Source organism: Simochromis diagramma, unplaced genomic scaffold, assembly GCF_900408965.1.
Source record: "Simochromis diagramma unplaced genomic scaffold, fSimDia1.1 OVJJ01000602.1, whole genome shotgun sequence".
Taxonomy (NCBI): domain Eukaryota; kingdom Metazoa; phylum Chordata; class Actinopteri; order Cichliformes; family Cichlidae; genus Simochromis; species Simochromis diagramma.
The window spans coordinates 5,147,127-5,160,894 of NW_024387040.1; the positions used below are offsets into that span (position 1 = coordinate 5,147,127).

Consider the following 13,768-nt stretch of genomic DNA (forward strand, 5'->3'; position numbering starts at 1 on the left):
AAAGGCCCAAGAGGACCCAAACTTCAGCTGAGTCACAGGTTTAAGCCAAGGCCACTCTTCCACGTGTGTCACTACCAGCATTGTAGTTATTGTCCAAAAGTGGCACGGGTCCAGAAAACTATGGGAAACAAATAGCAGCAGTTTCACTTTATAACAAAACTGTTCAAGACTGTAACTACGACTGTGACTACTGTAAAAACTGGCCGTTTTTTTTTTTTTGTTTTTGTTAATTATCAAGTGGTGAAAAAACAGATTAGCCCACAAGACCTGAGAAGTTCTTATTTTTAGTTCTTATTATCAGCAGTGGGTAAATGGATCCTTACTGTACCTCAAGTTATGTAGAGACTATAAAGTTACTTTAAAGGTCAACTACGGGGACTTTTAGCTCAAAAGGAGTAACCAAAATAATCCTAAAATGATCCAAACGTCTGCTAATTTAACATTTAAATCACATAACAAAGAAGAAAACATCTATGTAACTCCATTCATATTCACCTATACATTTATTTATCAATTATTCAAAGTGTCACTACTGGTGACACTTGCAAGTAGCGTACAGCTGACAGTTCAATATAAGGTGCCAGACAACCCAAACATGAGCAGTCGTAGGGCCAAAGTCAAGGGCACAGTTGTGTTTTTCCATGATAAAGAAAAATCTGTTTTCATCAAGCCCATTCTTCTACATGTGTCACTACCAGCTCATACTTATTGTCCAGAAGTGGCACGGATCCAGAGAACTGTGGGAGAAAATAGCTCTGGTTGCATTTCTACAGATTTTAAATAATCCTCAGCAAACAATAATCTTACAAATTTATGTTTGTGTGTGCGTGTGTGTGCAATTAATGCCATATTCAGGTGACTCTGTAGTTGTATATACAGCTAAAATACACAATCATCATGTATTTTGGCTCATGATTCCTGTTCTGGTGTATTTTTACTGTTCAGCAGTCACTAATTTTGGCCACAACAGGCAAAGCGGAAAAACTGTAATGAAGAGTATGGAAATGAACAAAGTTGGCAAAAAGCAAAAGAGACTTCCATTTCCTTAGTTAGTATAGATCAAAACAGAGCTAAAAGTAGACACAGCAGTGGAAACTGCCAGAAACAATGTGCTCAAAGTACAAATTATTCTTGCAATAGAAATGTACAAGATGACACAAACGTCTGAAGCTCGCTAATGTTTCTTTATTTCATCAAAAAGGAAAATAACTCACTATGGCATAATGTTACCATACAATCAAAGTGGAGATGATTTTGCTTTAAACAGTACTCTGGTGACTCGGTAATCTGTCAAATGAATGTTTAAACTTGATTATTTTTGTGGTTTTTGCTGCAAAAAATATTTGTAAAAAACTACTATACTTCTTCAATAATGATATGAAGTAAAATCAACCGCCTACCTCTGAAATATAGTGGAGCAGAAGTATAAAACAAGGGGGAAATGGAAATACATGCATAAACCACAAGGACAGTATAATTAATGCATTCAGTTAGATTACACCCAAACACTCATCTGTGCTGCACTGTTAGATGCAAAATATCCTCAAGGAACCACTGACACTGCTGCAGTAGTTTGTCGAGGAACCACTCAGAATGTTTTTGAGCTCATTATTATTATTAGAAGTAGTACTAGTGGCAATATAAGCCCCATAAATACACAATCTCTCAAATATTACATGAGACAGATTAAGCAGAAAATTCAGATTAAAGTTATCATAATTCATCTCTTTCTCCCCCTTCAGTCCTGGAGCCTCCTGTCCTGGTGAGTAATTTGACAGATTGCACCGTTAATGTTAGCAGCTCAGTGACCCTCAGCTGTCCATCTCGAGGGGTCCCACCCCCAACCATCACATGGTACAAAGACCAGCGTGCTCTGCTGCAGGGATCAGGTAAAGAAATCTTAACACGTAAACTTTAGCGGTAAACCGGTGGTCTGTAACTTATTTGATGCCGTCTTTAGGTATTGTTATATCAGCAGAGGAAGCGAGGCTCCATATTGACCGGATCACAGTGGAGGACGAGGGTCTCTATACGTGCCAGGCAACCAATGAGAGGGGGTCTGCTGAGAGCTCGGCCTACATATGGGTTAGCGGTAAGGATCGCTGCTTTTTAATTGGCTCTCCACACAGTTGCCTATGTAACACATCCATATATAACCACTTTTGAACGTGCTTTGTTTTCACGTGTTTAAATAGGTGTGTAATGTGGATGCAGACATTTAGTAAAGTACATCACATTGTTTTGATGTAGTGTTTATACAGAGAGTGTGTCAGTTCTATTAATGGAGGATGATGAACGTCTGTTTATTAATTTCTAAGTAAACATTGATCAAAGTACGTCTTAACATAAACGTACTCAGCCTTTTGTTCAGTTTCCCTCATTCACACACCCACCCACACACACACACACACACACACACACACACACACACACACACACACACTGACGTCCGGAGGTAGTAGAGAAGGCAGGACCTCTGGGGTTCCTCCCGGTCCAGGTCTGGAAAAAGAGAACTGACCGTGTGTGTGTGTGTGTGTGTGTGTGTGTGTGTGTGTGTGTGTGTGTGTGTGTGTGTGTGTGTGTGTGTGTGTTGTTGTGTTCGGATCAGTGAGGAAGGAAGCTGTCTCCCATTTTTATTTCCTCCGGAAGGGTCCGGCCTACGTCTCCAAGAGGCTCCACATAGTAGTGAGCTGGGCATTTCTTCATCATCCCATTAAAAAGATTTGAAAATAGTAATAAACCCACATTTAATGAGAGGGAAGCATGATGGTCTCTGTGCGTTATGTGACCTTGAAATCACAGTGACCCCATTCGGATGGATAATTAAAGCATCAAGTACCTCAGTCTGATAAACTATTGTAATTCTCAGAACTGCAAAAAGGAATAAACATTAATTTTATCAATTAATATATTCTTTTATGTACATATATTCTACCCTCCGCTGCTCAGTCCAGGATTTTTATGTAGAGTAAAGAATAAATACCTTGAGATTTAAGCAGCATTAAGCTACTGGGTGTGTTTATGTGTGCAGGTGCTCCAGAAAGCTCATTTCTTGAAATCCCTACTCTCACCTGTACCTGTGTGGTGGCTGCTCTCTTTTGGTTTTTGATCACGCTCTTCATACGAAAAATGAAGCAGGTGAGAGGATTATTTTGCTTGGTTTTTTTTTTGTTGTTGTTTTATGCATAATGAGAAAAATATGTACTATCACTTTTATGTTTTCTATACTTCATATATTTGAAAAAGTCCTAGATTGCTTTTACAGTATGCTTTAGATCATTATCCTGTACACTTCACAATCCATCCACAGTTTCTCTCTTTCTCCAATCTTTTTTTTTCCTCCCATCATTTTGGTAACCTTGGTTTCATCTGTCCAAACTAGTTTTTCCATGACTCTTTTTGAGGCCCCTTGATGTTGCAGAGCTGCCCACTGCATTCCTTCTTTTTTCCTCTCTCGCTGATAGGTTTATTTGAGCGTTTTCTCGGTCTAATAATGACCTCTGTTTCTTGGAATCAGACCAGCTCCAGATCTTTCATCTGTTTAGTTTGTCATTAAAAGAAATGGGGGAAAGCCCTCACTGGCTTATGAAACTGCTTGCCAATTATTTCTGAGCCTCTAAAAACGAGGCAATCTGTATAAAAAATGTCTATAACTCATAAACAGTAAATCCAATACTTTTGCAAATCCCTGTAATTAAAACTGAACGTCTTCCACTTCTATCGCATCCACTGTAATTATGTACAGAGGCAACACTACAGTAATAGCCATTATCCAACAGCCATGTCGACATCACAGGTGCTGATTGTGAATAATAGAGCTGAGCCTTTTTGCTGCGCAGCAGCCTTGTGTTGTGATCCTACAGTGTTGTATATGCTATTTTCATCTGTTTGTCATGTGGCTGAGTGTTTCTCACTCTCCTGCCAATTTGATTGCCTCACAGCAGTTTGCGTACTGTCACTTTTATTTTATTTGTCTAAGTGTTTCCCACACTGTACTTCTGCCCTACCATTATCCCACTTATTGGACTTGTGTAATGCTACTCTGGCTGATGTTTGGTAGCTTTGGTGGTAGCTTTAGATGGGCAGGAAGAGGCTCCACGTTTACTCTTAAGATCCCCTTACCCCTCCAAGTTGGCGCAGGTACTCCATCCTGCAGTCAGTTATGTTTTCTATGTCACTGAAAGAATAACTGATGGAGGATGACCATGACAAATGCCCATCATGTTTTGGCGATCATCCTGAATTCACAGAACCAAAGTTAACTGTGTTGGGATTGAGGGCGATTTTTCACCAGCACCTCAGCTCTTCCTTTAACCTCCCTCTCCTCTTTCACATGTTTTTCTCAGTGAATATTTTTATGCTGGTAAATAACAATTTCCATAATAATTTTATTTTCCTAGACTGATGCAAGGTGTTTGTATATGTTTAAAGAACTAGTGGCTTAGATTAAACTACATGATTAGATGATACTTTATTAATCCCTCGGGTGGGTTCCTCCGGGATATTCAGTTATTTATTTATTTATTTATTTTAGAGAGATTAAAGTAAAGGTCTGTTTCCGCCCGGTTTCGAACCGGGGACCTTTCGCGTGTGAGGCGAACGTGATAACCACTACACTACGGAAACCGCTTGACGGCTAAGTCTACAACAGAATATACTAATTAATGCATTGACATCGATAGGTACAAAAACAAATTAATTGTGCATTTGAATGCACAATTTACATTTTTTTTCCTTTTCAACGTGCCGTTGAAGACAGAAAACGGTTGCTAGGGTGCAAACTATGCTCTATGCTGGTACATTTATATACAGTAATAATAGTAATAATATGGTACATATAAAATATATAATAGCGTATATTATAATAGAATATGATAAATGAAACTAGCTCATTAAATAATAGCTTTTGACGACATGATGACAAATCTATGATTTTAATGTCTCCTTTATGCATAGACAAACCTTTTAAAGATGCTCTCAGCTTCACAGTAACTAAAAATCTGACTTTATAGTTATTTATGTCAGAGTCCCTCTAAACTGACTATGGTGCAGCTGATCTGCCAGGTTCTGGATGAAAAACGGTAGTAAGTATTTCTTTTTTTTCTTTTAACTGATACCGACTGTCTTCCAAAGCCCAACAGCTCATACACCAAAACCGAGTACTTGTCAATCGTACTGGACACAGGAGAGGGGCCGATAGATGAGCAGTGCGAGAGGTTGCATTATGACCCCAACCAATGGGAGTTCCCCCGGGAGCGCCTGAAATTAGGTATGTTGGTTCAATCTATTAAAGAAAAATTGTTTTTAGCTGATACTCTTGTGTGGGCTGAGATCAGACAGATGTTGTGAATGCAGTGGGAGCGAAAGGAGGTATTTAAGCCCACGTAACAACACAAGGATTTTCTCATAGACCTTATCAGCTTATTATTGGGAGTGACTCTCATTCCATTAATCAGACTTTTAGTCTGTGTTGTCTGTGCTCAGCTAATTAACCCCAGCATGAGACATGTAAACAGTGTTTACCGAAACTAATCAGCTCTTACGGTCATCAGGGCGGGATTTGGACAGATGGGCAGCTGGTACGGTCTAAAGTCTTCTGTTATCAGCTCCTCACATCTGGATTGGATGATAATCATAATTAACTGAGTTGTTTTAAAAAGACACAAAACACACCTCCCGTATCCGTTTCATTCACATTCTCACGCTGTCTTTTTTCTCTCAGGAAAGCTTCTAGGCCGTGGGGCCTTTGGTAAAGTCATGCAGGCATCTGCATTTGGTATAGACAACGGCACCAGCTGCAAGACTGTGGCTGTGAAGATGCTCAAAGGTTAGGTCCATGATATTCGGTTAAATTTAACTACAATTTAAAACCCTTTTCTGACACTCACTTTACTATTCTTCCTTCTATCCACCAGAGGGCGCTACAGCCAGCGAACACAAGGCATTGATGACTGAACTGAAGATCCTCAACCACATTGGAAACCATCTGAATGTCGTGAACCTTCTGGGAGCTTGCACCAAACCAGGAGGTGTGTGTGTGTGTGTGTGTGTGTGTGTGTGTGTGTGTGTGTGTGTGTGTGTGTGTGTGTGTGTGTGTGTGTGTGTGTGTGTGTGTGTCGAGGGGGGTTTCCATGCATTTGTCACCACATATGTGTGGAGTCACTGTGTTCGTGTTAATTTACTTGAATTCGCAATCAGTACCTGCGCATCTGTGGCCTTACAACAGAGTTATTACAGTTTGTTGTATTTATTGTGTTTTATCATTATTTTATTTATTGATTCATTTATTAATTTAATTCAGTTTAGTTTCAGTCAGTTTCAAGACAGTTTTTTGTCACTTCAGTTTAGTTTGAACTCTTTGAAACCCATTTGTTTTGGGTTAGGTCTTATTAATTTCACTATTCTTCCATTAGCTTTGGTCTTCTATTTTTATTTTTAATTATTATTGAATAGAGGACATATGTCATATTTAGGAAAATCTGTAAAAACAAACTCAATAAGCACATCCATCAAAGCCTCATCAGGCAAAGTTTTACCAAATTTTTAAGAACATAATTTACTATAATTTTTATCACACTAATACTAAAGTTAAGGATATTTCCTCTATATTTGTATTTAATTTGTAAGTTTACAAGTTCACAAAATAATTTCAGTTAAATTATTTTTGTTCAAAAGTCCAGTTTTTGTTTTTATTTCTTCTTAACTAAACTGTGTTTTTTTCACATCTACTTTAAGTTTTAGTTTAGGTTTAGTTAGCTGTGATAACCTTGCCTTGCACTTACTTACTGTGTGTCTGTCCTGTGTGTACAGGACCGCTCATGGTCATTGTTGAGTACTGTCGTTTTGGAAATCTTTCAACCTTCCTAAAGAACAAGAGAGACGTGTTTGTACAAGACCGGGTGAGTTCAGCTGCTGAACTTATTTTTTTAAAATAAAACAGGCCTTTGAGTTACTTGTGGTTGACAGAACAATACTAACTCCCTTGTGCTGTACACGGTTACAAAATCGTACACTTAAAAAACTCACTTCTGCAATCGGTTTTAAGTTCAAAGATGTTTATCAGTTCTTAAGCGGGACACAATGTTCTCTAATTTCAAAGTTCACAAATAGCTCAAAAGTTTCTTCAGTTCCCAAAAGCAAAACATGTTTTCATTCATTTTCCACTAACAAATAATTTAAAAACTACAATTTAGAAGATCTCAGAGGACACGTCTGCCTCAGTCCTCAATCCAATCTAACATACCTGAAGTGTAATCTTATAGCAGAGGAGCTGTAAGACCAAAATACCTGCAAGACACTTGATTTGTAAGGCATGTTTGATATACAGTTAAACTGCAGTCTAACCCTAAACCTACCACTATGTGGTTCACCAGCAACTTGGACGATCTTAAAGATGTTAAATTTTACTTCATCATGCAGTATTTTATTTGATTCACTCAGCTGGCTGGAGTAAAAGGTGGAGGGCAGTGTTGGGACAGCAGCGTGTCCGACGACCAGAGCAGCTTTCACACAGACTTTGATGAGAGAGATGAGCAGGGCCTCTGTAAGACCTGAGCCTGGTGAACATTTTATTCTCGTCATTAATCAAACTGCTTTTGACACCTCTCTGTTTCTTCTGCTTCTAGATCCACAAACTGCTCCCAATTCCCCTCTTTACTTGGAGGATCTCATTTCTTTCAGCTTTCAGGTGGCACGAGGAATGGAGTTTCTGGCCTCTCGCAAGGTCTGACTCTTTGCTATTCCACCTGTGGGCATACACATACACGTATACTGGTTTTATGTCCTCATCTGTGTTCTGTGTGCGCCTGCATCAGTGTATTCACAGAGACCTGGCCGCGAGGAACGTTTTACTGTCAGACAATAAAGTGGTGAAGATATGTGACTTTGGCCTGGCCAGGGACATCTACAAAGACCCCGACTACGTCCGCAAAGGAGATGTGAGTATTTCTGAGGAACCTGGTTTGAAAAAGATGACACACCACTCTTATTTTTTTTTTTACACAAAGTGACACATCTTGCAAAGTGTTGTTCATATAGTGTGGTTTTCAGTCCAAAATGGGGAAGTAGTTTTGTCATGGCAGTCTATCACCAAGGCTTTTATAAATAAATAAACTCATTATGTTGAGTGGTTCAAAGGTATGAAGCAAAAAATCATGAACTTGTTTTCCCTAAAAAGATTTATTGTGATTCTTTGGAATCAGCCATCCTTCAAAGTTTTCTCACATAAGCCAGGTTTGGTAATCCTGTGTCTTCACCGTCTGCCAGGCCCGACTCCCTCTCAAGTGGATGTCTCCCGAGTCCATCTTTGACAAGGTGTTCACCACCCAGAGTGACGTGTGGTCCTACGGCATACTGCTGTGGGAGATCTTCTCTTTGGGTAAGAGACCTGTGCTTTTTCTGAACATAGGCACGGGATGGACAATCATTACATAATGTCTGCACAAGCATATGAGCCTCATGAACCAAAATGTGTGCACTTAATAGGAGCGTCCCCGTACCCTGGACTTCACATAGATGAAGAGTTCTGCCACAGGCTGAAAGGGGGAACAAGGATGCGGGTGCCAGAATACAGCACGCCTGAGATGTGAGCTGATATTTATTTCTCAAAAATTGCACAGCTGCACAGCGATTTGGAGAGCCGGTGGTTTGGGTTGTGCAGAAATGTATACCTTATTATTTTGTACAGTAAGAAAATCCCTGCATGTAGAACTCCAAGAACAAAATGTGTTGCTAATCTTTAGTTGTCAGCGCATCATCATAGCCAGTCTCTTCAATCACTTTCTATTAACAGATGCTTATGGGGAGGAAATATACTCCACTATCTATTTACTGATTGACCTTCGGTCCAGGGACCCATCCAGACCTATTGATCGATCAATGGGTGATGGATGGGAAGGTTTAAAAGATCTGAAATGGTTGATAAAGTTATCCTCTTTTGAAAAAACACTGTAAGGTGACCAATGCTCATTTCCAGCTCTGTTATTTTTATTCTTGGCTAAACTTTAGCAACTTGTGCAGCTCTTATGTAGCTCGTCCACTGTCTAACAGAAGCTGCTTAGCTCCTCTCTCTATGAGCCTCCGTTAAGGCCTTCTTATTAAGCAGGCTTTCTTCTAATTGTGTGCTCGTCACAAACAAAAGGTTTGAACAGCATGTGGGCGGAGTTGGTGTCTTTACAGCCAGAGCCGTGCGCCTCGGATAGCCACATTATGCATATCTGCTCTCTTTGATATCGCACAGAGCTCATGCTAGACTACGACAAAATCAAAGCATTCAGTGTTGTCTGAAGCCTGAGCTGTGGGCAAACAGGGATCATCTTCACATATGCTGACCTCATTATTTAAAACTTTGGACACTGTTTTGACCGTGTGTGTGTATGAAAGAGAGTTAAACGGGTTTTTTTCGGAAGTTTAAACAATCAAAAAATGTATCCTTAATTGACCTTTAACTTACAATTTAAGGTTAAGGTTCATTTAAGGTTATTCAAGTTCAGATAAGCTGATTGATATTTGCTCTCTTTTGTTCAACTTGATCAACTTTGATCGAGCTGGTTAGGAGCAGGTTTTGCCACCTTCTGTTCACCAGAGATCTGAGCGGATGTTTGAACCCAAAATAGGTCCAACCACTGACTTCAACCTTAACCACAGCTCTTAGTTTCACAGAAAGATGTTTGTTTTGGACTCCCAAAACAGCCATTCTGTTATCATACTGCTAATCTTTAAGTATGTTTAGAGTAGACACTTTTTTTCTCTGTTGCTATCTGTGTGTCGCACTTTCCAGTTTATTATGTCTGCTATCATGTCTGTTTGTGTGCAATCAGACACATCCTTACTTTTTCCCATAGGCTTTAAGAGGGTAAGGAGCAGCCTGGTGCTAATAATCAGATGCACGTGATTAACTTATTTTCAACAATGAGCTGCTTCTATGAAAGTAGAAGTTTGGGCAGTTTGCTCTTCTGGGGAATTCAGGTGTGTGTTGATGATGATGATCCAATTTGAGGGACGAGCACTTCCCATTTGAATTTTGTCATAAATAAGTCTTTTAATGTGACTGATTTATAAATCTTGTCATAGATTTTGTTGCTTGTCCAGACCAGTTCAGGAAACTTTAAGCTGCACTGTGTGCAGGGAGAAGCTGTGATCAGTATATGCAGCGTGTGGTCAGGTGCTGATTTAGCAAGTGCTTGATCTGCTTTTGTATGCAATTAAAAATATCACTCAGTCGTGCTCAATTTAATTGCGTGAGGCAAAAAGAAAATATGATCAAGATAAAAAATGTGATTAATTGTGCAAAGTGGAGACCTTTGGCAGAGCACCTTGTTTGGTGAAAGCCAAATATAGCATATCAGCACAAACACCTCATACCAGCTGCACGGTGGTGGAGAAAAGGTGATGATTTGGGCTTGTTTTGCAGCCACAGGATCTCGGGACGTCATTGACATACCAAAAACGATTACTTAAACTTTATTGCTGCCAAAAGTGGTTTTGCAAAGGTGTTAAAGGTGCTTATATTTAGTTTTTCACATTACTGCAGAGAGTTCTGCAAATGCTGTGTACCTGTGTGTCTGTTCTGTGTACAGTTACAGCACAATGCTAGCATGTTGGGAGGCCAACCCCGCCGACCGACCCACCTTCACTAACTTGGTGGAGACAATGGGAGAGCTGCTACAAGCGAGAGTGCAACAGGTCAGAGATCATTACAACAACATTTGTCTACACAAAGGGCCTTAAAAATGCCCCCAATTCATACTTTCTCTTTAACAGGATGGGAAGGATTATATTCCTCTGGGATCTTTTATGACTGGAGAAAGCGATCGCTGTGAGGCCTTCAAAGAAAATCCGCTTGCAGTCACAAACCTGAGGTAAAAAAAGAAAAAGAAAAACAAAGAGAATGAGCAAGTGCAGCACATAAGTGTCAACTTGAACGGTCATGAATAATAAATTCTAATATAGAAGTCTTGAGAAATAAAACCCAAAAAATGGACAGAAAGTGACTTCCTCTATTTCCATCTTGCTTTTTCAATCTGAACCCAATCTGTGCAGTTACATGAGGGGCATGGCCACACTGCAGACTTTTGAGCATTTGCCTTGCGAGGACCAAACCACCCCTGATGTAAGAAAACACCTCCACTTCTGCTAATTTGAAAACATATCACATCAAGGAAATCCATTAACACTGATACTTTTGGTTTCAGGATGAGCAGACCGACAGTGGCATGGTCCTCCCATCTGAGGAACTGAAGAATATGACGAAGAGCAACAGCAGCAAGCACAGGAAACTCAGCAGGTAAAGATCTATAATCTGTGACCACTCGATGTTCAATTCATCTGTCAGTGCACGCTAAACGAGGCAACTGATCTCAATCTGTGTGTTTAGGTTCTTCACCTTCACCAAGTGTCGAGACACCCAGGTGCCCTTCCTGTGCAGTGACATTGCAGGCCTCCGTGAAAACGACCCCTCGATCCTGCCATGTGACTGGGAGTCTGACGAGGGAGGCTCCCCTCCTCCAGACTATAACTCAGCCTTCCTCTACCCCTCCCTTTAGCATCCACGCTTGTATATTTTTCACAATTTCATACAGGGTTTATACAGCTTTTTATAATTTCTCCAGACCTCATCTTACACTTTTTAATCTACCCCACCTCACTTTTTATAGTATCTGCACGTCTAAATGCCCCAGATATTTTGAATCTTCCTCCTTCAGCCAAACTTGTTTAACCTCCTAGGACCTGGCGTCCACATATGTGGACATCACATTTTGGGTTATTTAGACCAAAATACTAAATTTTGCTCTGCAAGGGCCTGATATCCACTTACAAGGACATTATACAGCTACTGTTCTATCAAAATCTTAAACTAATATCCTCTTATGTGGCTCTTATTTTTCTTAAAAACAAAAATAAGGTTAAAAAAAAGAATCTGGTAATTCTTTGTTCTTACATTCATCGGGCCCCAATATGCCCAAATATCAAAGAGAAATTAAAAATGCATGCCGTGTAAGAGTTCAGGTCTTAGGAGGTTAAGAAACTTTTGCAAAATCACATGCTGTTGTACAACAAAGCGTCCTCACAAGTATTATCTCAGTGCTTTTCCATCACATTACCCCTTCTACGAGCAGCTAAGTCTTACCTGACAATACTTATACCCGTGCAGTTATGCAGAATGTATTCACTAGTATGTAACTATCAGAGCTTATTGTACTGGTACCTCATGCCTGAAGCCTTGTGAAGAGGAGCACTGCTGTATAAAATAACTGCTCCTCTTGCACAACCACTACATGCTGGAAAAAGTTATTATCCACTGAATTATACAGCTAGACGCAATGTATGTACCTGTATTTATTTTAGTTATGCAACCAAATGTCCAAGATTTAAGTGTATCTAATAAACTGTCAACTGAGTATGTGTATTTTAATTCAATGTATTCTTTAATTCATAAAATCATTCATGCTGGGTTTGTTTCCATTTGCAAAAACCTTTGAATGTGCAAAGATTAGCTTAGTTATGATTAGTTGATCCTGTTTGTATATTCCTCTTTATAATACTAGTTGGTTAGTTGTGGCCAGACAGCTCTGTTACTTCATCACAGCCCAACTCCGTATACAGCTGCTTTTGCCTTTTCTGGACAACATAAATGTGTCTTTTTTTTTTCTATATCACATCCAAATGCAGGTTACACATTAAAGACAACCCTTTTTGAAGAGTGCGTCCTCCATTGAACCTACCTCTATTTGAGGTGCTCTTTAGAAGAGATACCTGTATTGTTTTCATTTAAGCCTAAGACGCTGCCATTTGAAGATAAAATTAAAATGCCTTTATTTTCACTGCAAGGTTATCTAAAAACTCTGAAATCTCACTTTGGTGGAATACCACTGGAAAAGATTCAGTGTGCTCATGGACTCAGTTTTATTCCCAGATGAAGTCCTGTGTGTCACACTGCGAGTTTTTAACATGACCTTGCTGTGAAAATAAAAGCATCTTAATTTTGTCTTGAAACAGGAGTGAGTTAGACTTTTTTCCATTTTATTTATTTGTGCAGTTTCAGCCTTTATTTTGATAAGTCGGTATAGGAAAGCAGGAAATGACACACAAGAAATGGTCCAGGGCAAGCTTAAACTCAGGTCTCAGCAGCCTTTCGGCACAAGCCACCCACCCAAGGAGATAAGCTACAGCAGTGCCTTAAACCAGTAATACGTGAGGTTAAAGCCCATCATGCAGTTTCAAAGAAAACCAAAGAGGAATGTGTTTATAATACGGTAAAATCCATGTTTTTAATTATGTATGACTGTTATATTTTACCTATATATTAAAAAAAAAAAGGTCTTTCTAACTCCCCCCCACCAAAAAAAAGACTCAACATCAGAATCAGTTTTGGTATTCTTTATTAAAATACTGCTGTACACACAAATATTGCAAAAATTTGAGACAAGAACACAAGAGGGGCTTAAAACATACTAAGATGGTGATTGTAGGTGTGTTGATGTTGGGGAAGAGGAGAAGGTCATCACTACTATTAACCGGAGTGTGTGTTATCATGTGGAATACAGTGATATGAGCACTGACGTTACACAGGCCGAGTCAGGAGGGGCGTGTGTGTTTTTCAAAATGTGTGCAAGTTTGTTTCAAAGGGTTTCCTAAAGCACCACATTCACCAGATAAGTTTTGTCGGTTCATTTTTTTTTCTCATTTACTAAAACAGAGGAAGTAGTACATGATCTAACACAGCCAGCACCCTGAAGGTTTGTTGTTGCCCCCAAGAACAGACCGCACT

The 13,768-nt window shown here is 39.5% G+C and overlaps 1 protein-coding gene and 1 non-coding gene across 2 annotated transcripts in view; one reads left to right on the forward strand and one right to left on the reverse strand.

Moving 5' to 3' along the window:
• Positions 1-11,810, forward strand: part of flt1 (fms related receptor tyrosine kinase 1) — a 38,549-nt gene extending 26,739 nt beyond the window's left edge. Inside the window, exons 14-30 of the mRNA XM_040043703.1 lie at positions 1,743-1,889; positions 1,961-2,092; positions 3,032-3,138; positions 5,134-5,269; positions 5,723-5,827; positions 5,916-6,029; positions 6,811-6,899; positions 7,441-7,543; positions 7,626-7,723; positions 7,815-7,937; positions 8,266-8,377; positions 8,485-8,584; positions 10,578-10,683; positions 10,762-10,859; positions 11,041-11,110; positions 11,193-11,284; positions 11,375-11,810. Of these exons, the coding sequence (XP_039899637.1) occupies positions 1,743-1,889; positions 1,961-2,092; positions 3,032-3,138; positions 5,134-5,269; positions 5,723-5,827; positions 5,916-6,029; positions 6,811-6,899; positions 7,441-7,543; positions 7,626-7,723; positions 7,815-7,937; positions 8,266-8,377; positions 8,485-8,584; positions 10,578-10,683; positions 10,762-10,859; positions 11,041-11,110; positions 11,193-11,284; positions 11,375-11,543 (1,901 nt within the window). The 3' untranslated portion in view covers positions 11,544-11,810. The remainder of the gene's footprint in view (positions 1-1,742; positions 1,890-1,960; positions 2,093-3,031; positions 3,139-5,133; positions 5,270-5,722; positions 5,828-5,915; positions 6,030-6,810; positions 6,900-7,440; positions 7,544-7,625; positions 7,724-7,814; positions 7,938-8,265; positions 8,378-8,484; positions 8,585-10,577; positions 10,684-10,761; positions 10,860-11,040; positions 11,111-11,192; positions 11,285-11,374) is intronic.
• Positions 4,554-4,626, reverse strand: trnav-cac. The gene has a single exon. It is a non-coding gene; the product is annotated as a tRNA-Val (tRNA).
• Positions 11,811-13,768: the final 1,958 nt, after the last annotated feature.